Source organism: Microtus oregoni, unplaced genomic scaffold (genome assembly GCF_018167655.1).
Source record: "Microtus oregoni isolate MIOR12 unplaced genomic scaffold, Mior012 000013F_ref0000133, whole genome shotgun sequence".
Taxonomy (NCBI): domain Eukaryota; kingdom Metazoa; phylum Chordata; class Mammalia; order Rodentia; family Cricetidae; genus Microtus; species Microtus oregoni.
This window is the reverse complement of record NW_024543072.1, coordinates 17281724-17307171: the sequence shown is the minus strand read 5'-3', so window position 1 is coordinate 17307171 and position 25448 is coordinate 17281724. Positions and strand designations below refer to the sequence as shown.

The 25448-nt window shown below is 48.5% G+C and overlaps 1 protein-coding gene across 1 annotated transcript in view; it reads left to right on the top strand.

The window, feature by feature from the left end:
- Positions 1–23730, top strand: part of Tspan14 (tetraspanin 14) — a 56561-nt gene extending 32831 nt beyond the window's left edge. Inside the window, exons 3-9 of the mRNA XM_041663041.1 lie at positions 11385–11435; positions 13148–13294; positions 14556–14726; positions 16417–16542; positions 18102–18146; positions 20264–20383; positions 21678–23730. Coding sequence (XP_041518975.1) covers positions 11385–11435; positions 13148–13294; positions 14556–14726; positions 16417–16542; positions 18102–18146; positions 20264–20383; positions 21678–21749 — 732 coding nt within the window. The 3' untranslated portion in view covers positions 21750–23730. The remainder of the gene's footprint in view (positions 1–11384; positions 11436–13147; positions 13295–14555; positions 14727–16416; positions 16543–18101; positions 18147–20263; positions 20384–21677) is intronic.
- Positions 23731–25448: the final 1718 nt, after the last annotated feature.

Genomic DNA, 25448 nt, shown 5'->3' with positions numbered 1-25448 from the left:
CCAACCCACCCCCCAATTCATGGAGAATTGGCTTTTCCCAGTGAGCTCTGACTGTGTTGTATGAGACCCTGACCTGACTGCAGTTTGTTTCCCAGCTTCCGTCACCTGTGTTCTCTGCCCCCCCCCCCACCTCCCGGCACAGACTGCTGTCTTGCCTGTTTTATGTAGTGCTGGGGTTTAAACCTAGGCCTTCATATGCATGCAAGGCAAGCGTTCTACCAGCTGAACTGCATTCTCAGCTCCTTTGCTTCCATTTTTTAAATGATGCATTTGAAAAATCTGTTTTAAGAATGAAACAATGTAGTTTTCACTGCTGAGATATGCTATCTCTTCTTTCAATAATTATTGAGGGGCTGGAAAGATAGCTCAGCTGTTAAGGACACTGGCTGCTTTTCCAGAGGACGTGAGTTCAATTCCCAGCACCCACATGAGCATTCACACCTGACTGTAACTTCAGTTCCAGGGGATTTGTCACCCTCACAGACTTATATGCAGGCTGAACACCAGTGTATGGGAAGAAGGGAGGAAGGAGGGGGAGTGGGATAAAATATTTAGCTCAATAAAAACAATAAAAACCCCAATGTACATAAAACAAAAATAAACAAATAAAAGTATTATTGAATGCACCTTTGCAATGGCCTGAATTCCAGAAAACTCAACAAAGCATCCCTGAATAACATACACCCCTCTCCATGCTGCAGCCGCCTCTCTGTAAATGTGCGTAGTTTAATGTCCTCATGGGCAGTGTCTTCAAAACCTGGCTGGGGGCTGCATATCATACCAACACACAGGTGGAGGACGTTTTGGTTGCCACACTATCTTTCTGGTTGTATTTTTTGTAGGAATTTCTATGTGAGACATTTAGGTTGCTTCAGCTTTTCCCTGTTCTAGATAAGACTGTAGAGACTGGTACAGATTTATGCAGTACGGGTTCTTCCCTGTAGGAAAGGAAGGGAGCTATTGCTCTGGTAGATTCCCAGGAGTGAGATTAGTGGGTCAGAAGGTGTGTGCATTGATTTGACCTGGCTGACACACTTACCCACTTACAGTCACAGGAAGTGAGGCTCCTTATCTCTTGGCATAAGTAGGAGTGCATGTGTTCTCAGAGTCAGCCTTGCCAAGGCAGAGGGCAAGAACTGCCATGTCAGGGACTCCCCTCCAACTAAGGTGTGGCTAGGAGTATTCACCTCGGGATGCCTCAGCCCTGTGCCAAGCGAAGACCACTAAGGAAGATAAGGCAAAAGGCTGTCCATTGTGCATGGTGGCTAGTGCCTGGCGTATGGTTGTTACATATCCACAGGATGCTTGCCAATACAAGGTGTGTGTGTGTGTGTGTGTGTGTGTGTGTGTGTGTGTGCCAGTAGATCACTGGCATGGCAGCTCTATCAGAGAGGGCTGCCTGCCCTGTGGGAGTGCCTCAGTTCCATCTTGTTTGTACTGCTTTGTTTTTTGTCTTCTTTCTTGAGAAATTACTTTTCAAATTTCTGTTGAACAGCGGGGGCAAGGGTTCAGTGGATAAATTGCTTCCTTGCCAAAGTGAGGACTGGAATTCAGATCTCCAGAGTCCACATAAAACCTGGGCGGGCACTCAGAAGACAGATTCCCGGGTCAAGGTGGCTGGCAGGGCTAGTTGACTCTGAGCTCTGGGTTCAACCAGAGACCCTGACTCAGTAACTAAGGTGGAGAACAAAGAAAGTAACCATGATAACTTGTGGCCTCCACACTGGTACTCTTCACAGCGGCGGTTTCCTACAGTCTTCGTGTTGGTTTAGCCCTTGCCCTCACTCCCTTCCTTCCCGTCCCTGCCTTATCCTTCCACTCCCAGTATTCCACTTCCCCTTCATATCATCACCCCACACCCCTTCCTTGAAGCCTTTTACTCCGTCTCACCGGCCCTCTAGTTTCCTGGCTGCCATCCACACATGAGATTGTTTGTGAAACCTCCACAATGATTTTCATCATGCCTGAGTAGATTATACTCCACCAGCATTGTGTAAGGGCCCCTATTTCCCCAAACCCTTATCAGTCAGCGCTTGCCTTCTTCACATTCTTTCCGGGGTGACATGAAATCTCAAAGTAGTTTTAATTTTAATTTGCATTTCCCTGATGTTGAGCACTCAAAAAAAAAAAAAAAACCAAGCAAAAAATCCACAAATATTTCCTGGGGGCAGAGGCAAGGCACATGTGTTGGTGTACCTTTAATTCCAGCACTGAGGAGCCAGAGGCATCTTGAGTTTGAGGACAGTGTGATCTACATGGTTAATTCTAGGCCAGCCAGAGCTACATGGTGAGACTCTGTATTCGGTTCATGGTCCTATTGACTGATTGGCACTTTGAATACTTCTTTTTCTTCTTCTCCTTCTCTTCCTTCTCCTCTTCCTCCTCCTCCTCCTCCTCCTCCTCCTCCTCCTCCTCCTCCTTTTTGATTTATTTTTTTTAGTGCTCAATTTTTGGAACTCTACATATTAACCTAAACCCCTTAGTCTAATGTAGTTGGCAAAGATTTCTCTTCCATTCTGTAGGGTGTCTGTTCCTTTAAACTGCTGCTTCCTCAGTGTGTGTAGTTTCTTTTTCTTGGGCCTGTTTTTTGTGCTCTTAGGGTTCTATTGAGAAAATTCTCGCCTTATTTGTGTTTCAAAGGGCACTCCCATGTTTCCTGTCCTCCATGTGAACTGTGTTTTGTGCAGAGCGAAACACGGGATTTCGTTATGGCCTTAGACTCTGGAGATCTGTCTGCCTCTGCCTCCTGAGTTCTGGGATTAGGGTGCCTGCACCATGATCCCCACCCACAGGAGTCTTTTCGTATGTGTCTTTTGCTCCTTTCTGCATTGCCACCTATGTTTTCCTCGGCGTGTATGTATCTGTCTTCAAGTCCTTGTTAATTTGCTGTCATTCCTTTGTCCCTTATTTTTTGATTTCTGTCACCTTCTTACAGGGCCTCTTTTTTTTTTTTTAAAGGAATTTTAACCTGGGTACCAGGTAGTTTTTGATGAGAATGTTTTTCCATAACAGTATGGTGTTGTGGAACACTTGATTATAGGTATGTGTCGATGGGTTCTATACAGTTGTAAGCTGTTCACATCTGCTAAAATAATACAAAAACATACCAGAGTTAGAGATACCCAGAGTTTACGTGGCTGAATTAAAGGAAATCCTGTCTTCACCCATTAAGTCCAGACAGTTTTAATGTGATAGTTTAGTGCTGGGCTTGGCCGCTGGCCGGCAGGTCAGACCTGGTTCTGCTTGTTCTGCACGTCATTTTCACTGGACCGCCGCCACATCTATCCATTTCTCTAGCAGTTCTGGCTTCTCCCAGTGTCCACAGCTGGTGGGACAGTTGCAGCAGAGCTCAGGGAACACACAGAACTCAGAATGTTGACTGTTTTCACCCTGGTATAGTAACCTAGATGTTTCCCTATGTAATCTGGGACAGTGAAGGCAGAGACAGTCTGCTGGGGTGCTGCCCAGAGCCTCCCTGTAAGAACTTGGTTCCTCCATTGTCTTTCCTTAACCTTTGCTGGCTGGGGCTTAGGTTGTCAGTGTCACCCGAAGCTGCCCCTCTGCTTCTCAGTCACAGCTGCCACCCATCCGGAGGGAGGAAAAGCTGGCCTGTGATAGCTCTGTGACTCCGGGCATGGTGCCTCCTGCCTCTTCCCGTGTAATGAGGAAGCTGAGGAAGCAGGCCCAGCCTCCCCATGGCTCTTCGACCTTTCAAACTTCCGTTGAGAGGTGGTTCTTTTCAGACTTTTAGAATGGGTGTTTATTTTATTTTATTTTATTTATTAGAGTTGCATGTGTGTGTGCGAGCGCGTTCCATGGTGTGCACATGGAGATCAGAGGGCAAATTTAGGGAGTCTGCTTTCTCGTTCTACTGTGGGATCTGGGGATCAAATCATGTCATCAGTTTTCCATGCCTTTTCTCTTTGAGCCGTTTGGCCAGCCCTCAGCTAAGACTTTCGATATGGGATTGTTTGGAAAGAGATTGGCTGCCCTGTTTTGAGCTCCCAGGGTCTTCATTCATAGTAGACAGAGCTACATAACCCCAATGACTGTACTGTGACCCAGGTAGGGCTCAGCCCACTGGAGTAGACTTTCAAGGCCAGGTTGGGTTAAGGACAGCACTTCTCAACCTGGGGGGGGGGGTCAAATGACTTTCTCATAAGGGTAGTCTAAAACCATCGGAAAACACAGTTGTTTACATTACAGTTCTTAACTAGCAAAATTAGTTAATGGTATAGCAATGAAAATAATTATGTGGTTGAGAGTCAGTGCAACCTGAGGAACTATTAAAGGGTCGAAGCATTACGAAGGTTGAGAACTGCTGTTTTAGGGTCTGTGCCTCTTGGAGGCCAATATGACCTCAGATTTAGTTGAATCATAGGCAGTTGAAGGAGTCGCAAGTATCTCTAATAGTCTGTGAACTCACCCTGGGATTTCTTGTTCTGGGATAGTCCATGACCATGATTTTGCATCCTGCTGGCAGGACTTAGGTGTCAAAGCATAGCCATGAGGTGCTTGATTGTCAGATGGAGCCCCAGAGATGGGTGACTGCTCAGAGCCTTGGGATGTGTGAAGAACAAACTTGATAGTATAATTTCTTCAGGCTCTTGTTCTCTACCCTGCTGTCTGTCTGCATCCTTCCTGCTTTGTTTTCCTGAACCCTGTATCTCTTGTTTTCTCCAGAAGGGGAAGCTGAGACTCTGGAAACGGGGACCTTTTTTTTAGGACACTAGTCCTTTTGGGAACTGCCTGGAGTAAGACTGTAATAGCTACTTTCTCCATGCTGGGACAAGACACCTGATGAAAGCCACTGAAGAAGAAGAAGAAGAAGAAGGGAGTTTTATTTCGGCTCATGGTTTGAGAGTACAGTTCATCGTGGTGGCGGGAGCATTAGATGGCTGCTCACCATCAGGATGCGGAGAGATGAAAGCTGAGGCTTGTCCCTGTTCTGTGGAATTTTGGTCTTACCCCTCAGTTAAACCTCTTTAGAAACATCCAGAGATATGTCCTTCAATTGGTTCTAAATTAGAGACGCTGGAGATGGCGGTTAACCACCACTAGGGGCATGCAACAGGTAGAGGTGTATGAGGGTCACCTGGTTGCCCTTCAGGCCTCAGCTCTGCCTGAACCCAGGAGAGCAGGGCTCCTTGCTGTAAGCAGATTCCATTAGAGTCTTTCCCCAGTCCTCTCAACCTAACTGAGTAGGGCCATCTGTGTTGAGAAAGTCCCAGACTTGCAGGAGATCAACCCTGGACCCTGGACCCTGGACTGCATGGATTTTTGGTGCGTTCCCTTCTGCTTACCTCAATTATCTATAACAAGGCCCAGGGAACTGGTTCTGATCACCTGAGTCAGTGTAAATAGATTTACCATGAACCAGAGGTCAGCAGTGCTGATTCTAGAAATGTGGCCTTGCTAAGATGTGTGGAGCCTGCAAGAATTGCCGAAGCATTACACGTGTATTTAGAGCAATCAGGCAAGGGGCCAAGGCCATTGAGTCCTGGGTGGATGCTCTTAATTTGCCATCTAGCAGGGTTTCGATGTTCACACTTTTATTGCCACTTGATCTACTTGGGTAAAGTATAGCAAATTACCCTTATGGTGAGGGGATTTTTTTTAATTAAAAAAAATTATTCATACTTTTATCATATTCTTTACTATATCCCGACTCTTCCCAGATCCTCCACTCCATGCCCACCCAAGTTCATGTTCTTTCTCTCTTAAAAAAAGGTCTGGGGGTGGTAGCTCATATCTTTGATCCCAGCACTTGGGGGCAGAGGCAGATGGATCTCTGTTGTGAGTTTGAGGCCAATCTGATCTACAGAGCGAGTTCCAGGAAAACCAGGGCTACACAGAGAAACCCTGTCTTGAAAGAAACCCAAGCAAGCAAGCAAGCAAGCAAACAAACAAACAAACAAGAAAAAGAAAAGAGAAAGGCAGTAAATACATAGAGCTGCTTCCCTCTTTGGTTTGGGATTTCCCTCTGGCTTGAACTTGTGCAGGTCTTCGTTCATGCTGTCACAGTCTCCATGAATCTAGACAATATTGTTTCCTTACAATTGTTCACCACCTCTGGCTCTTACAATCTTTCTGCCCTGGGTTAGGCATTTTTTTAATTTAAATAACATTTTTCTTTTTATTTATTTTACATATCAACCAGCACCCCCTCCTATCCTTCTGGCCCTTCCCCTTTCCTATCTACCCACCTCCCCATCTACTCCTCCTCCATCTCCATTGAGAAAGGGACAGACCTCCCATGGGCTTGCGCATACCCTGGTACTTCAAGTTGAGGCAGGACCAAGCTCTTCTCTTTAGGTTGAGGTGGGGCCTGGTAATCCAGCATGGGTTAGCAAAAGCCAGCTAAACTCCAGGGAGAGGTCCTGCTCCAGCTGTTAGAAGCCTTACTAAGAGACCAGGCTACGCAATTGTTACACACATGCAGATCCGTCTGATGCAGGGGTAATTGTCGGTCCAGTGTACATGAACTCTCAAGAGTTCAGATCTGCCGTCTCTGTGGGTTCTCTCATCATGACCCCCCTGGCTTATACAATCCCTCCTCCCTTTCTTCTGCAAAACTCTCAGAGCTCAGTGCAGTGCTTGTTTGAGGACTGGGGAGGGCATTCTTGCAGCTTCCAGAATAAGGGAAACCCGTGCCAAATTAGGATGCTCCAGTAGGGCATCTTGTTCTTGTTTTTGGAGGGTATGATGGCTGTTCTTCGTATCAACTTGACTACATCCGGAACTAAAACCTAAGTGTCTGGGCACACTTGTTGGGATTATTTTCTTAATTAAATAATTTGAGATGGGAAGACACACTTTTAATCCAGATCTTTTGATGTGGGAACATCTACCTTTAATCTGGGCCACACCTTGTGTTGGCGGCCTATATAAATTACAAGGAAGAAGGAAGCTTTCACTCTTTGCCCGTTTGTTCTTGCTGGTAAGTCCATTCCTTCCCTGGCACTAGAGCCTGCCTCTTTGGGATTCTAGTGTATACTGAAGGCCAGCTGAAACATTCAGCCTTGTGGACTGAGCAACTACTGGATTCTTGAACCTTCTGTTGGTAGACAGTCATTGTTGGACCAGCTGGGCCACAGCCTGTATGACGTTCTAATAAATTTCCTTTTTATGTATCTACTTGTTCATTCTACCAGTTCTGTTCCCCTCCAGAAGAACCCTGACTAATGCAGAGGGGGTTGTTTGTTGTTGTGTGTGGTATAAGGGGTGTGATGTGGGAGAGTGTGGGGTGTGGAGGGGACTTGTATGTGGGTGTATATGGGGGTGGGGGGTATGGGTGTGTGGATGTGTGTGTGGTGGGTGCGTGCATGTGTGCATGCATGTGTATATGTGGGGGGGCTTTCTGATCAATTACTGTAGGGAAGGTTGCCCAGAGATTTTCATTTAATAACCTTGGTCCTGGGATTCTTGAATTGTATGCTGTGAGCTTCTTTAACCCATTGTTCAATGGACCCTCTTGTTCCTGTAATTGCTCCTGAATCTTTACAGAGACTCTCAGAGATTCTTCTGCTCTGACTGGGATATAGACTTGTAGAATGTTCCTTCTTAACACAGTCATGTTGTTTGAGGGTTGTGCAGCCTAAGAACTCCTCTGTGGAGCCTTGTCTCATTTGGTCAGTCCTCTGTAGGTGCTCTGTAGGGCCCATGACTCAGAGTGCTGCCCACTCTTCTGTCCCTGTGGGTAGTGAGATAATATGCTGTCAGGGATTGAGATACCCAGATGGGGTTCTTAAGTCTGTCACCAGCTTGCAGATCCGTCTGATGCAGGCTCCCTAACTGTTGGCCCAGTGTAACCTCGGACATGGTTCCACATTCGTTCTCTATCTGTGGGAGTTCTGGGGAGGAAATGACAGGACTGCCATTCACTCCTGGAGCTGGTATGTGGTCCAGGCGCCGATCACTTCCCTTGTCTGGTCCTCTCACAGGTTCTTGACCATAATTGGTCTCCAAAGTTCCTGCCTTGGGCAATATTCATTGAACCCTTGAGCAGACATGTGGCTGTTAAGTTCCTGTCTTTTGGGTCTGAGTTAACCTCAGTTCTTTTTATTAGATGACAGGAGAAGGAGTCCTTCTTAGTCATTGTAAGAGAAAACGTTGTATGACTGTAACAGATCCAGCAGCAGTCTCCTGCAGGTCTTGAAGGAGGGTATGTGCCCGTGTGTGACATGAGTTGGAGCCTGCCTACATATGCACAACTTTGTACACTTGCTTTGGCAGAGCCAACATCATTCTTTCTGTTTAGTTACTCCAGGGGAAAATTAAAGTAGCACCTCAAGGCCGGATGTGGTGGTACACGCTTGTAATCCCAGCACTTTGGAGGCAGAGGCAAGAGAAGCTCTATCACTTCAAGGCTAACGTGCTCTACATAGCAAGTTCCAGGACAACCAGGCCTATGTAGAGAGACCATGTCTTAAACGAACCAAACACCTCAGCGTGGGCTCAGTAACATCTAAGTGTATGTGGAGTTGAGGCTGATTTAATGTGGGGGGAGAAAAAATGAGGTACTGTGGGGAGGGAAGGGGAGTCTGAGAGCCACTGATTGAGTGTTTCAAGATAACCTTCTTTCTCACCTGTCCCTAGATCCCCGGAAGTGGGCGGACTGCTCTGAGTGGTCAGGCAGGCCTAGTTTTGAATGGGAACACTGGATGGCAGCAGTGTCAAGATACCTTCCAATCTTACTGCACTAATTCTGTGTATGTAGTTTGATTGGTCATGAGCCTGGCAAGCCAGGCTAAGGTAGGCTCTTGCCTGGCCCTCGGGAGTACTTGAGACCCAGAAGTAAACCCAGAAGCATGCATAGAGGAAGTGTGAAGAACCCCAGACTTGGGGCCTTCTGGTCTTGAAGCCTTGGTGGGGTTCTCACATGGGCCCAGTCTGCACCATCTTTCTCCACATGAGGGAGTTACAGCCTGAGCAGACAGATGAGAATGTGGCTGAAGGTAGGCATGGTCCACTTGGGTTAGGATCAGGGCTGCACCAAGAACCAAGCCAGTAGGGACTAAGTTCATATAGGGTGGCAAAGGTAGACATCTTGGGAGAAGACCTAGATGATGGGAAGGAGGCAGCGAGGAACTGAGGCCAGTCGGTGGCAGACTGTGGTAGAACCTTAATTTCACCCTAGGTGTGAGGGGAAGTGACTGCAGCATTTTGAAGTGTGGAGTGACCTGGTCATAGTCATATTCCGCAAGTGATAGTTCTGCATCTCAATTCACCATGATGGAAGATGCTATAAAACTGCACAGAAGACTGTTTCTCACTGTTCCCTAAACAATGTAGTATAACAGCTATGTGCACAGTGCTTGCTTTTCCATTCGGTGTACTAAATAGTCTACCTGAGGGAGGATGTGTGGCTTACTCCAGGGACTTTGAGGACCTAAGAATTCTGGTATGTACTGGGGGCATTAAGACCAGTCCTTTGGATACCAAATGATAGAGGAGTTTTAAATGATGGTTCCAGTTTATTGCAGGCCTGGAAGGAGGTAGATTATGGACAGAGGGGAGCTGAGAATCAGGAAGAAAACTGGCCACACACACTCTTAAGGTTTGAAGGTAAAATGAGCAGAGGGTCCCAGTTGGTGAGTATGAGGCCTCTTTCCATCTTGTGAGTTTTCTCCAAAATGACTAGTGAACAGATGCAGTGGTGTTTAATAAGGAAAGGAGCTGGGGAAGAAGGTCCCTGGAGGCCACGAGGAGATGGTAGATGTGAGCTCTGAGGTTGATGGTCATGGATGTGGTAGTATTTAAAGCTATGTGAATGCTGGATCATCATGCCCCCGCCCCCAGTGTTCCAAGGGTCTTTGACTGAGCCATTAGATTTACCATCATTTAGTGGGATCTGTAAGGGAAGGATGAGCGGCAGCAAGGGAGGAAGACAGCCCCAAGCTATGTATGTTTGGTGTCTCTGAACCTGATTGAAGGAGGAGGAGCAATGACCAAAAGTGACCTTACTTCTGATGAGGTCAGATGAGAAAAAGGCCTCCACTCTGCTGAAAGACAAGTCAGTCACTGGTTGACTTAAGGAGTGGTAGGGTGGCCTTTTGCTTTACTTCCCAAGCCATTGTGAAACTGATGGAGAGAGGGGATATAGAGTCCAGGAAAACAAAGACCTTACTGCTAAGAACCCAGTGTGGTGTAGGATGGCTCAGGGAACTAGTCTTCTAGCTTCAGAATGCTCACCCAGTTTCTGCTTCTAAGAAGAAACAGTGAACAGATGAACCAAGGCTTCCCTCTGCCATGTCTCTTGATCTTAGCTTTCTCTGGGTGCCAGTGTTATGCTTTGTAAAATGGAAATGTTGAGGTCCTGGCCTGACGTCATCTGTGAATGCCAGATGAACCAACCGTGGTAAGCTGTGAGCCCTCAGAGAGCCACAACCAGACATTAGGGCTGTGTGCATTTGGTGACAGTGACCTGTGATCCAGTGAGCACCGAAACCTCCCAGGGTTTTCATCACAGGGCTTTTCCTTCCTGTTCCAGCTACATGGGTCTGGTATTGAATAAAATAGGCAGAAGCCACTTAAAGTTGGAGAATACCACTTGCAAAGTTGAGTCACAGAGAAGCCCAGCGCTTACTTACTGTGAGGTCCCAGCATAGTGTAAAGTAGAGAATAGTGAAAAAACCAACAACAGAACAGGCAGCTCCATTTGCAGAGCACGGGCTATCGACCTTTATATGGTAAAAAGCCGCTCTGCTTTAGGAGTGTGTGGTGTATTTGGGTCAGTGAGCGACGGTAGCAGGGAGGTTGAGGTTACAGTGCCTCTCTTCTGCTTAATGTGGCTTACCTTAATTTATCAGCTAAGATAAATTTCCTGAGCACATGTGTATCTGTCTCATGCTATGTGCAGTTGTGATGAGGAGACTCCGCTCTGACCAGTGAACACGTTGAGTACCTGCTTGTCTGTGTTTGGAGTCTGAATCCTGGGCTGTGGGACTGAGATGGGCAACAGGCGGTCTTGGGTTGTGCTTTTCCCCTGTAGCTTTGCCTTGCAGCTTGCCTAAGCCGTGCAGATCTCAGCTGGGTCAGAGGCCTCCGATAACCCTGGCAGTCGCCCAGAGTACAGGGTCTTGCACACTGAAGTGAGTTGAGGGTGAAGGTGGACAGGAAGAAGAAACAGTCTCTTGTCAGCATGACGCTGTCTGTCTCTCTAGGACTGATCTCAGCATCCTTACCTTGCCTCTTTGGTCTTGCAGCCATCTCAGGTAGAAACAGCCACTGGCCGTTCTGTCTGCAGTCTCCATGGCTCCTTCATCTGCAAGATTCAGATGACACACTGGACAGGAGACAGCTCACTCGACTAGAATGTAGACTTTGTTCCTAGTGCTGGTTTCTGATCTTTCTCTTCTCTTTCCCTCCCTCTACCCCTGCAGCTGGCTGGCGTTGTCTTCCTTGGAGTCGGGCTGTGGGCATGGAGCGAAAAGGTAGGTGGAACCTCGGTTACCAGGCAGCCAGGCCTAGAGCCATTGGACTTGCATTGTTCCCTCCTCTAGCCTGCTCAGTAGGCACTAACTGTGCAGTGAAAGGTTTGTAGCATTTTAACCCCCAGAAAGAACTTGCCTCTAAAAGTTGGCTCTGCTCCTGGAGGTCATGGACAGTTAGGTCAGTACTGGAAGAGTACCCGCTGGGCTTGGCAGCTGTGCCCAAGGCAGGCCTGGGGCTGCCCGCTAACCCTTTCTGTTATTTCTGGGAACAAGTGAACAGGTCCCTGTGCACAGTCATGTTTACTCCTTAAGTGCTTGTCCTGGCCTACAGAACAAAGGGAACAGATAAAGCCTGGTTCTATGCCTCTGGCTTTCTAGGGAGGAGGTCAAGAAAGTGTGTGCCGCTTGCTGGTCTGTGAGGAAGGAGAAACCAAGCTCTCGTTTTGCAGCTAGACAAGGGGGCACTTGGTACTCTAGGGGGTCAGAGCTCTAGGGGAAAGGTGGAGTCCTGGTGCTGACCTTACCCTTTGAAAGGTTAGTGCTTGTAGCTTATAGGTGGGAAAGCTAGAATTCTTTCAGGAATGGGGAGCAAGCAGGACCCAAAACTGAAGCACCCCTGTTTCTGTGGTGGAACCTGTTGTTGCTTCCAGAAAAAGGAAGCAGAGCACTTTGGTCTATGAGCTTTCATGTGATGGTCTTAGGAGCAGAATTGGATATTTCCAAATTTCAAGGAGGCTTGTGAACCGCTGATGGCAAAAGCTGCTGTACAATACAAGGTCTCTGTCCTAGTGACCCGCAGGCAGTAACCCATGCCTAACAGTGCCACCATGTGGCCATGTTTGGGATTGCAATGGACTTGACCTGTATGAGCCATGATCTTGGAGCTCCATATGTAGCTATAGCTATCTGTTTTGGCAGCTTCCCCAACTCCCCATGCTTTGAATATCACAGAATCTGCCCATTGTGGTTGCCACTAGTTATATATAATTATTTTTAAATATTTCATAAATACATATATCTTTTTAAAGATTTTACTGCTCTTTCTTTTGTGTGTGTGTGATTTATATGCATGAGTAGAGGTCAAAAAAACAACCTACAGGAGTAGGTTCGGTGCTCTTTCTTCTACCATGTGGGTCCTAGAGATTGAACTCATGTTGCCAGGCAAGGTAGCAAGTGCCTTTACCTGTTGAACCACCTCAGTAGTCCCCGACTATATGTATTTGAATAAAAATGATAAACCAATTCTTATTTGTCCTTAGCCCCTGCAAGACCAACAGTGGTTCTCTTTGAACCGTGCTGATAGAAAGCTCTCCAGGCAGCACTAGTCCTTCATCTCTCCTTGCTGGGTGTGTTTCCTCAAAAATGTTCATTTTGAGGCTGCTTTTAGCCAGTTTGACCATAGGCCACTGGACTCCACTTCTCTGAGGCCTGGCCAAGGTACCCTGCGGGCCATGGAGGAATCTGGGTCTGGGCTCACAGGAGCCCCCAACTTCAATGTGGACCAGGAACTTCATGGGAAAAGTGTCTGGAGGCTGAGGTGGACAAGGATGCTAACTAGACTTGGGGCCTTTTGGAAGTGTTTAGAGCACACTCTGGCCTGGCTCTTGATCTCTTGAGAAGCAGGCCCCTGCCATAGCTGTTTACAGAGTTTGCCCCAGGGCCTTGACTCCATTCCTAGGGCATTGCTACCTTGTATTCTCTGCCTCTTCCAGGGTGTGCTGTCCGACCTTACCAAGGTGACCCGGTTGCATGGAATCGACCCTGTGGTGCTGGTCTTGATGGTGGGCGTGGTGATGTTCACACTGGGCTTCGCAGGCTGTGTGGGGGCTCTCCGGGAGAACATCTGCCTGCTCAAGTTTGTGAGTGGTCCTGGAGTTGATGGTGGGAGGCGGGAGATGTGCTGGGCTAGGGGTCTGGGCTTACATCTTTTCTGACCCAGGCAGTAGAAGCAGGGAGGAGGCCTTTGAACCTCTGTCTCACTGGAGGGAAGATGTGGGGAGAAAAGCCCAGATGATGGTTCCTCACCCTAGGAGAATGGGGTTTGCTGTCCCCTCCCATAGGAGCCAGCTGATACAGGGGTTCTACCTGCCTCCTTTGCCTTATGGCTCCCCTAAAGGGAGTTCTAAAGGGATTGTTTGTTTGTTGCTCACCTTTGCCCTTCCTGGCTAAGATCAAACAATGTCACCAGTCGCATTAAGAAACCATTTCCTTCCTCCTGGGTGTGAATCTGTTGGATGTAATGTAGAGTTCTTAATTTTCTGGCAGAATTATGAATTGCTAAGAGTTTAGTTTTATATTTAGATACGACTTCATTTTTAAATGTATTTAGTTAAAATTAAATAGCACCTGGTGAGGCAAACACTTATTTTCTTTATGATTTATTATTTGTTGAGTTTATTAGGTCAGGCTTTTTTCATCTGAGAAGCAAAGCACACGTTTTTCTAGATCGCCTCCCCCTTCCAAACACTGTGTTTTGCACCTCATGTCCATGGGAACAGACTGTGTGCACGTGCTGGTGCACGCTTGCGATTCCTCTCCAGTTTTCCTGGGCAGGCTCCTTCCCGTTTCCTAGATGTGACAAAGCTTCTTAGCATCAGATAGTTTCATCTGTGCCCCAATGGCTGCATGGGTCCCAATAGAATGTCACTACTGCCTGCCTGCACAGCCATGCTTCTAGAGAGGCCTGCATGCGGCTGGCGATCCTGCTTGGCTCATGATCATACTCTACCTCTAGAGTGGTAGGGAACTCAGATGCCCTCTGTGTTTTAGTCTCAGTTTTTTCCATTCCTAAAGGGGAGTGGAGGGTTAGGATGGTAGTGTGTGGAGGGATGGGAGCAGATAAAGCCTGGGTGGAGGCTCCCAGTGGAAGCAACTGACAAGGCTTCTTTCCCCAGGGTGGGGGAGGGGAGTGAGGGCTGCCTCCCAGGAAATGGTGGTTTGGACTTTCCCTCCCTCTCTGCTCATTGCAATTTTCAGCCGTGGTAACTGAGGCATGAATAGTGGTGAACCCTGTTTATGGAGATGAAGTTCTGTGCAGCGGGCGGTGGCTCTGGGTCTAGTGGGGTGCATGGGTTTGCCAGGCTGATGACGGCTGACTCCCCCTCTCTTGTGCCCATGCAGTTCTGCGGGGCCATTGTGCTCATTTTCTTCCTGGAACTGGCCGTGGCTGTGCTGGCCTTTCTGTTCCAGGACTGGGTGAGGGACCGGTTCCGGGAATTCTTCGAGAGCAACATACGATCCTATCGGGACGACATTGACCTACAGAACCTCATCGACTCCCTTCAGAAAGCTGTAAGCTCTGCTCCCCACAGGCCTCCTGCTATAGAATGCCCTTTGCCACCTCTGGTCACCCTGGGGTGCCCTACAGCTGAGATGGGAATGAGGCATTCCCTGCTCAGTGGCTTTTCTGCCACAGCATGGCAGGGTGGTATGGAGCATCCCCTCTACCTCTGGTCAGCTCAGTCACAATTCTCCCCAGGACCTTTGGTCTCATGGATGGAGAGGGGATGGAAAGGATAGAGCTCCTCCTCCAGGCTTGTGACTCACCACAGGAGCTATTCCTGTCCCCTTCCTCTCTGGGACCTTTTCTCCTTCCTGTTCAAGAAGGGCAAACTGCCTGGAGGAAGCCTTCTCAGAAGGAGGGCTGTGACCTCTCAGAAACATTCCCCAGGGGGTTGAATAAGCAGAGCTGTGTCCCTCAGCCTTCCTGCCCCTTCCCCTTGTCTGCAGCTGCACCTGGAAGCTTGGATCACTGGCTGCTGTAACCCCTGGGATGAACCCATTGCCTGCCACAGTGGCCTGTTAGATCTGCCTCTCCCAGAAGCTTGGCTTCCAAAATGTCTTTACTGTAGAACACTTGGTTCTGAAGAGAAACCAGAAAGCACTAAAAATAACTGACCCACTGTTATTAACCAAAACTTGTTTACCCTGTTGCATGCGGCCTGGGTGCCAGCAAAACCCGTTTGTGCAAACAGAGAGGCTCCCCTGCCTTTTCTGACTTGGGAGGATCCTGCGTTTTAGCCCCCTGCAGATGGCCTTGCTGCCCTCTCTCTTCCATTTCTTTCTTTTGTGCTCATATGGCATGGCCTGCTAGTTTCTAGCACTTTCCCTGCTCTTTCCTAAGCGATGTTGTCTTCCTGTCGCCTGTCTGTCTTTTTTGAGACAGCGGGCACAGGATCTTGCTGTGTAGCCCAGGCTACTCTCAAGCTTACCCTCTGATTATTGAAATTAGAGGAATGTTTGTGCTTTGCCAGGCCCATCTCTTCTAGAAATAAAGAAGGATCCAGTAAGTTTTAGGCCTTGGGATGACTTAGATGGTCACTAAGTCATTAAAGCTTCTTGCATCTTGGAGGAGCGTGGGTGGGGAAGATGGGATTTTCACTAGAAAAGTAGGATGTGGAGGAGGGAGAGATTGCTCTTGGCCTCTAGGCCAGCCTCAAAGGTGAGTGTAGGAAGGGACCTGCTGAGGCTGGGCCACTCCCTCAGGGTCTGTTCATATTGTGCAGGGGCTGCACCTCTGTAGGCTGATGAGGACTATTGTCAGCTGCACAGTGTACTGGGGAGTGGAAGGCAGCGGCCCCAGGTCAAGGCAGGAGTTTAATGAGTAACTGTTGATGCTCACCCTAGTCCTCCATATTCAGCAGCTGTGACCGTTTACCAGGGAGTAAGGCTTGTCTCGCAGTGCTCTCTAGATTAGGAGAGGGGTACATCAGCGAGCCTTTAAAGGGGAGGGAGTGTAGCTTGGGTGGGTTCTGGCAAGTGGCACAACTGGACGTTAGCAAGCTGTGAGCCGCACAGAGGAGATGGCATGCCCGCTGCTCCTTCCTAGCGGGTTGCCATTTGTTGGTGTTATTCGGCGTCTCTGTGGGCCGCCTTGGTGTCTCTCTGGTAAATGGGAACATGCTCTGCCATCCAGAGACACCTTAGGTTGGCTAAGTGACCCTGGCCTTCCTCATGTGGTTCTTGGCTTTTGCAATTTCAGAATCAGTGCTGTGGGGCCTATGGCCCTGAAGACTGGGACCTCAATGTCTACTTCAACTGCAGTGGTGCCAGCTACAGCCGAGAGAAATGTGGAGTGCCCTTCTCCTGCTGTGTGCCAGATCCTGCGGTGAGCATATGTCCCTTCCCTAGCCCAGCAGCTCCTGCCACTGCCAGAGTACACCAGGCTGCTGGTTCCCGAAACACTGATGGAGTGTGGTGCGTTCCTTCCGCTCCCTCCATCCACCTCCGGTCCTTGCAACTCTGAAATACTGTGCATGCATTCGGGGAAACCTCATAGTGGTGCACCTTGGCTCTGTGTGGGGGAAAGGAGGAAGAAAGCTCATCTTTTTCAAGGGGTGCTCCCGGCCCTTGCTGTGAACGTGGTGTGCTCTGGTCTGCCCCCTTCTGTACTTTCTCTGCAGAGTGTACTCAGTGCCCAGAAGCCCACAGATTGTAAAGTTATGCATACCTCCCATATGGAGGACAGCCACTCCATGGTTAATTATTGTCTAGCCTCTTCTTTACCTGCTTTCATTCCTAGTCTAAGGCTTAAGTGCTCAGGGTTCTGGAAATTGAGCACTTTGGGTAATGTATGAAGACGGACTATGTTTTGCTGGAATAGAGATCAGCCCTGCACAAGCTTCTGCACAGCCCTGTGATGCCTAGTCGTAGCCCCTGAGAAGCACGCCTTCACCCTGTTATTACCTGGGCAGGATCCTGGAGTGGAAGAGGCCTGCTTGCTGAGGTTGCACAGTAGCGTCAGAGGTGTCCAGGAATGTTTGAAATCCAGCAGCGCAGCAAATGCTGGTGCAGTGAGTGTAGCAAGTGTAATAATCACCTCCTTCCTGGCCCAAAGGTGGCCATCTGTGGCCCAAGGTGAAATTTGCCTGATTGCTTTGTATGACCTGTGCCAAGGATGCATTGCTTTCAGTGGTTGTTGTAGTCAGTTTTCCATCACTATAACCAGCCATCTGAGGAAAGGTTTGTGGGACTCAGTGGTAGGGAGTATACTTATTATGCGAGAGGCCCTAAATTTAATCCCTAGAATTTAAGGAGAAAGAGTTACGCTGGCTGACAGTGTTGGAGGTGGTCCTGATGCTTTCAGAATTTGGTACCTGGTGAAGATGGCAAGGAGCACATAGCTACCCACTACATAGCTAAAGAACAGAACAGAATCCCCTGTCCCCTTACAGGACACAGTCCTAGAGACCTAAGGGCTTCCTTCCAGGCTCCATCTCCTAAGGACTCTATACCTCCCAATAGCAGCACCCTGAGGACTAAGCCTTTGGGGGATATTATGCATCTAACCTCAAACATGGGTGAAGAAAAAAAATATTTTGTATAAGAAATTGTATGAAATTCCAAGCCCAGTGGCCTTTGTTTCCTGAAAGTATAGTCAAGCCGGATTGTTTGTGTGCTGTCCAGATTTTATACTCCTGCTGATGAGGCAGATTAAGTCCGGTTCTGTACCCTGAGTCTACAAAATTCACTGCTGAACCACCACAGAAGCAACTCACTGACCCCTCTTCTTAGCATGGAAGGGGAGCTGGCAGTTGGCTGCAGGGTGTGAGCGGTGATGGAATCTCTGTAGGTGTTTCCTGGTGTTAGGCTGTGATTTCCTAGTGCCTCCTACCACCAGGTTTTTGACAGGACAAAAGTGACTTAAGTTTTCTGCTTTTCTTACAGCAAAAAGTTGTGAACACGCAGTGTGGCTATGACGTCAGGATTCAGGTAAGATTATCAACACAGAGCTTCAAAGGGCTTTGGGGGACTGTTCCTTAGGTTTCAGTCTGTGGTCTAACCTCCTGCTTCAGGAAAAGTGCAAACTGGAGTGGGGAAACAGGAAGACTCACTTGGGTCCTATCTAAACCTGCAGTGAGCTGAGTCTGACCGCGCCAGCGCGCGCGCACACACACACACACACACACACACACACACACACACACACAGAGACTTAAAGCCCTGTGACTAAAAAACCCTTGTTTTACTAACCCTCTCACTGCATTAGAAGTAGTATAAAATTGGGAACAGAAGCTATGCAAGAGTTATCTACGTACAGGAATTGAGGAGAAGGTTGGCTTGTGGGGTGTGTGACTTGCTCCAGCTTCTGCATGGAGGCAAGAGCAAGAGGGAGATGCCTGGATTAGGGCAGACTAAAACCCAGTGCTTCTTACAGACCACATGGAGTGAGGGCTTTGGATGCGTTAAGATAGCCACAAAGGCATACCCTCCTTACTGCGGTCTGTTCTCTGGCAGGTTTTGGTGATGTGGTTGGCTGCTGTTGTGAAAGAGGAGGTGTCTCGGAACGTAGAGATCCATCTTCTTGGACACTAGGGCAGTTGATCTGTATTTTGGGAGTCTGTTAACCTTAGTTTCATAGGAACAAGCTGTTTGGTGGGTGTTTTATCTCCCAGAATTCACAAGCTGAAGCCTAGTCCCCAGCGAAGAGATTTCTGATCTTACTAAAAGACCTTGTAAGGCCTGGAGAGACATAAGGAGCACTGTCGTTCCTGCAGAGGGTTTGGTTCCTAGCACACATGTAGTGGCTCACAACCGTCTGTAACTGCAGTTCCAGAGGATGGATGCTGCCTTCTGTGCTCTGTAGTCACTGTATACACAGGGTGTGAAGACATAAATGCAGCCAGATGCTTACACACATAAATAAATCTGAAAAAAAATCCCAAGAGCCTGTCACCTCTTCTGGCACGTGAGAATTCAGCGAGAAGACACTGTTTAACTGGAACTCAGCCCCAGACTCCGAGTCTGCTGGTGCCTTGGTGTTAGGCTGCAGCCTCTGCAGTGCAGAGGAAGGAACTTCTGTTGCCTTAGGTCACTGTGCTGTTTTGTTTTGGCATCCCGAATGGGCAAAGCCAGAGAGAGGCATCTGTATGGAGCCTGGCTTTCGTGTTAAAGATCTCATCTCTATTTGAAGACGGGGAGCTCAGTGACAGACAGACATTTATTGTGTCACGATTCTGGAGCCTAGAAGGCCAAGATGAAGCTGTCAGCTGGGTCAACTTTTGGGGCTGCGTAAGAAGGAGCTGTTCCAGGCCTATCTTCTGGGTTTTCACATCCTTACTCCTCTTCACATGGTCTGCCTCTGTACACGTCTCAAATACGGACAGAATCAGACCTCATCATGATGGCCTAGGCTACCTGCAAAGACCCGTTTTCATATACAGTCACAATCTGAGGTGGGGGGGGGGGGAAGTATGGCACAGCGTATCCCATAGTGCCCCTGGCATGAGTTGATGTTTCATCCATGTTGACAGGGAGGAAACTGTGGCTGATTGCCACTTATGAGGTAGTACGAGCTGGCTGTGTGCTGTTATAGGATCTCCACACATTGCTTTTCCAGGAGGATTGGTAGATGGGGGCCTGGCTGACTCTGTCTCCCAGAGCCAAGCTTCCCAGTGGGAGACACAATTTAAAGAACCCCTGATCTTTCTTCTGCCAACTTCTTTAACTGAGAAAGCTTGGCATCCCCTTCCTCATCAGTACCTTATATTTCCTAAGTAAATGTCAGGACACAGTAGCTCAAATTCAAGGGTAACCCAGGACTTGAGCCCAGGTCCGTCCTTCTGGCTGTCGTGCCCTTGTTGTCTCCAGCCTGGGGATGTAGACTGAGTTCCCAGAGGAGAATAGATGGAATAGCAGCAGGCCCTGAGAGAGGTCTAGACTGAAGCTGGAGTGTGTTTCTCGTGCAGGATTTTTCTTGTGTCTTCTCAACCCCCCAAGACCATCATCCACTTGCTGTGCCTGCCCTGCCCCATCCAGAGCCAGGCTCTCTGGGGGCAGGCAGGGATTGTGTGTGCTCAGGCTGAGGCCACTGTGCTGTTTCTCTGCAGTTGAAGAGCAAGTGGGATGAGTTCATCTTTACAAAAGGATGCATCCAAGCTCTGGAAGGCTGGCTCCCCAGGAACATCTACATTGTGGCTGGTGTCTTTATTGCCATCTCACTACTGCAGGTATGGCCCAGGAAAGAGTGTCCAAGGCTAGTTGCATGTGCATGTATATGTATAGCATGGTGGCAGCTGTACATGTGTGTTGGAGGGTGGACCCAGGATGGGCTGTGGCTCCTCTGTCCCCACAGTGCGACCTGAAGGGAGACCTTCTTTAATTAGGGCAGACAGACAAGACAACTGTGACCCTCTCTGGAGGGCCCAGTAAGCTTTGTATGGATTGCCTTTGTGATGGTCAGGGTACTTGAGTGCATGGCCAGTAACTGTTGCCTCTTTAGGATCCTTCCCTTCTGCTTGATTGAAATAGCAGTATTTAAGGAGGTGTCAGTGGCTCTAGCGAGGGAGGTAACTCTTCCTTCTAGCTGGGGCAGTCATCCCAGAACTATTTTGTGTAACACCTGGCTGGGCTTCCTGGAGTCTTCCTCTCACCACAGAGGCCCCTATGTCCCACTGCCTTTTGTGGCTTAAAGCTCTGCCTGATCACAAATACCTCATGTGAACAGACATGGGTAGCCCAGTGGTGAATGGGGTGGCTGGTGCCCATGAGAAAATCTAGAAAAAGTCAAGAACCCAGTTCTTTCCGGGAAACTCAGTTTTACTAGGCCCGTGAGTAAGAGGCACTGGCAGCCTTCAAGCAATTCTGTTTATGTGTCAGGTGGTTCAGCCTTGAAGAGGTGACTGGAGTAGACCTGGCTGCAGCCACACAACACTTCTTTATTCTTCCCTGTGTCGTTGAGGGACTACAGAGGAAGACTAGAGAGACACTTGTGGAAAAGGAAAGAAAAAGGTTGTGAAGTGGGCAGAAAAATAACTTAAGAGACTGTCTTCAGTTATGAAGCGTAGAACTTAGAAGGGGGAGAAAGCAAGCACATCTCCCTAGTGTGTTTGTTTAGGTAGAAGAACCTCCCCCTCTTCCTCTCCTCCCTACATTTCTGCCTGCAGACATCAGGGCTGTGAGACTATTCTCTTGGGAATGAGGCCTACTGGGTAGCTGGTTCTGAACAGTTGATGTTATTTTTCAGTTTGACCTAGCACTCAAATATGTGGGTCCCGCCTATGGTGTGTGGCGTGTTCACTCCCTGGAGACAGTCTGAGCATCTGTTCTGGTCTGTGGCTCCTGCTCTGACTTCTTCCATGCTTGAAGGATGCAGTAGCCTACCCTGGGCTACTTCAAGCTCTCTTCTCACTTTGCCCTTTGACCTGGTAGGGTAGGTGAGGGAGTCCATGCCAGCAGTCCCCACTAGCTCCTCTGCTCCCTGCCCTTGTTTTACACCGCTGACACCTTTGGCTTTGGTTTCAGATTTTCGGCATCTTCCTGGCGAGGACCCTGATCTCAGACATCGAGGCAGTGAAGGCAGGCCATCACTTCTGAGAAGCAGAGGCAGCAAGTGGAGCTGAGCCACATGTGGAGGTGAAGCCACCCACAGTCAGACCCCTGTCTTCGGCAACAGTGTGATGTGACCTCTCTGTTTCTTCTTGCTGGTGCTGAAGACGATGGCCCCTTCTCTGCCCACGCTTGACATGGCATCTCTGAAGGGGTTTGCCCAGAGACAGAGAAGTGGGCTTCATTTGGAGTAGTAACTCTGAGGACTGATGACTCCCATGGCTGCAAGGGGGGCTTGATGGCCCGCTTGGAGCCCAGGAGCATCTGCAGGCCCTACCCACTCAGTAATGCTCTACTATTACCTGCTGTGGGTGGGGCATTTGTGTTGGGCCAGCAGGTTGAGGACAACTTCTGGCTCCATCGGATCAAGAATCATGGAGGGGAGGATAAGTGGTCCAGTGGGTTCCCGAGTGCCAACAGGGTTCATGGTGGTGTAAACATGCCATGGATTTGCAGGATCCTCAGCCATGTCCAAGTGAAGTAAGCCTGAGCCAGCCAAAGCCAGTCCCAGGGAAGCACCTTGCCACTGCCTTCCAAGCCTACACTGCTCTCCCAGGGTAGAACAGCCTCGTGTCTCCATAGCATTAAGCCCTGCTGAGAGCCAGCTCTCCTGTTCTTAAAGCATGTAAATAGTTATTTATAGGGGTAAGAGTGTTCCGCCACCATGTCTTCATTGCCTCTTCTCTCCAGCATTCTTTTCTCAGCAGCCTTACCCAGTGTCTGTTGCCAAGCTGTTCTTCTCCTTTCCCTAAGTGTCTCAAGAACCAGCTGTGACATGCCCACCTCCCCAGTCCACACTCCCTCCATGCACCCTTGCTTGGCTTCACTGTCTTCTGGTCTCGGTGCTACTGAAACTGCCACCAGGACTTGAATCGTGATTGACCTTTCTCCCCGTTGCCCTCCAGGGATCCCACGTTCCTAATTGTTAGCTGGAAACCAGGTTCCTCTCACGACCATATACAGCTAGCGGCCCAAAGTGTGCTGTCCCTGGAGGGCAATACTCTGCAGCCAGGCCCTTGTGAACCGCAGACACCAGGTGCTGTACAGAAGCTCAGCGCGTCTTATTTCTAACTCCCGTGATGACTCCTCCACCCAGATGCCATTCTTCTGCCATTGTGTTCACTGTCAGTGCTGTTCTGGGCTGCTCTTGAAAATGATGTGTGTCTTAAGTACTGGGTACTCCTGAGGCACGCCGGGTGTCCGTCCCCCTTGGGCTGGGCTCCTCTTTAATGCTTCTCTGTAGCTCACTGTCCTCACCGTTCAGGGGTTGAGTGCCTACCTTCAGTTACTTGCCGAGGTGTACATTCTAGTGTGGTGTATACTGGTGGGTGTGTGTTCATGATGATGATGACGTTATAGTTTTTTAAATAATTCTCTATAGACTAGAGGAAGAAGAATGCTTGTGTTTTTAGAAGTGTGATGCTTCTCTTTGACCTGCCAAACTCTTTTATGGAATATATCTTTATATTAATGCTGTTGTTTGGGTCATTTTTTGTTTGGAATCACTATTAAAAAAAAACCCACTTCAAGCATTTTGGTGATAAATTGAGCCACTGAGCTGACCTGAGGCATCGGGCGTGACAGTAGTTATGGTACATCCTAACAGAGTGCCCGTATCCTTCACGTGCACCTGGCAGTTGAAGCTGCGTGGCTGATGCTTTGCCACCCTCAGCTATAAGCATGAACTGTAAAAACTTTCTTTCCAGAACTCGAAGAGACGTTATTCGCAGTTAATCTCGAATCTAACCCTAGTAATATGGTCCATCTGGACAAGAGTGCGCAGACACCATGGTTCCAGAAAGGACACTACTGAGTGAGCTTTTGGATGGTTTTCTGTTCTACACAGTGCAGAATCAGATGCTTTCTTTTCCAAAGAGAGACACTTTGGAGGGTCCCGAGGCAGCACGTGGGCTGCTGCCCTTGGAAGGCTCCTCAGCAGAGGGAGGAATGCGCAGCCTCGGCATGGGGAGCTGCTTGGTAGCTTCCTGGCCCATAGCTTCAGAGGTGAAAGAACTGTTTGGAATTCCTCCACTGACAAGTGAGGGGTAGAGAACTTGTATGTCCATGCCTTTGTCCCAACTGCAGCACAAATATTAAAAACCCAGAGACAGAAATTGGGGTCCGACCTGAAAACCAGAAAAGCAAAGCAGCCAAGCCACTAGAGAAGTCTTCCTCTACCAAGGCTGGGTGACTGCAAACCAAACAGACTAAGCCTCTCCCTCCTCTCATTTTAGATTCCCTTTCGTGCTGGGATTAAAGGTGGGAGCACCACCACATGGGTTTGTTTCTGCATTGATCTTGTGTAGCCAAGGGTTGCCTTGAACTCACAGAGATCCATCTGTTTCTGTCTCCTTAATGCTGCTGGGATTAAAGGTGTGTGTCACCATTGCCTGACCTCTAGTGCCTTTAGCTTTGCCTCTGGTCTTCAGGAAACATTAAAATACAAATAATAGACCACTATACCCAGCATTACATTCCTCTGTGTCCTTGAGGATCATGGGTACCACATTGTCAGCCTTGAACTGTGGGGTACCCTACCTCCCATCATGATCTTAGTTGAGATGCTTGTGTTAAGTCAGAAGGATGCTGTCCAGCCTTCTGAGCTGAGCTTATTTAGTGTGTAGGAGCTGCCCTTCATCCTCGTAAAAGGACTGTCTTTTTAGTCAGTCACTTTTGGTGTCTCCAGGGATCCTCTGGAAAATGTGAAACGAGCATTATAAAAGTGGCGCTAGGGACAGGAAAGATGATGTAGCAATTAAGAGCATTTGTTGCTCTTCCAGAGGACCCAGGTTAGATTCCCAGTACCCACATGGTAGCTGACAACCACCTGTGACGCCAGTTCCAAGGGATCCTGCACCCTCTTCTGCTCTCTGTGAACACCAGGTACACATGTGATGCACATACGTACAAGCAGACAAGCTGCTCATATATATAAAATAAATCTTTAAAAAGCGACAAAAAGCCCTGGGGCTAAGGTGTGACTGGGGGGAGAAAGTTAAAGAATGCCCTTAAGTGGATGCTGTCTGAGTTTTGGGGACCCTTACCAGCAGTGGGGGTGCTTTCTTTGGAGTTGCAGGATACAAGCACTTCCTGCAGAGCTCGGAGACAAAAACTCCTTCACTTGGCTTTCTTCTGTATTCTGTACCTCACATCCCAGCAGGGGCTTCAGAAACATAGCTTAATGACTACCAAACTAAATTATCACCTTAGACCATCATTTTTGTCACCTCAGACTTTTAAATTCCATTTTTTAAAATCATAAGTAAAAGCTGTCTAAATAGAGTGTGAAGTGAGAGGCATGTTTTCTATTGCCTGAAGACACCCACTCCTAAGGATCCTTCCAGAAAATGTTCTGGATCATCATCCAAACGGGGATTTTTTTTTTTTTTTTTTTTTTTTTTTTTGCAGCTTTCTATGGTTCCTTTTACTTAGGGTATTGATCTGTGGTGCATTCACTCGGCCAAGCTATCCACTGTACCATATGCCACAAGCCAGTGGACGTTGGTCTTCAGGGGATTATGTTTGCAGTCCCAGGTAACAGGAAACCCTGCTAAAGCAACCTGAACAATGAGCGGAGGGTTTTGGCTCCTGAAACTGGAAAGTCCAGAGGTGGAGTGAGTTCCAGGGTTGGCGTGATCCAAGGGACTCAGTGATGTCAGCGGGATCTGGTTTCCTTTTCTCTGTCTG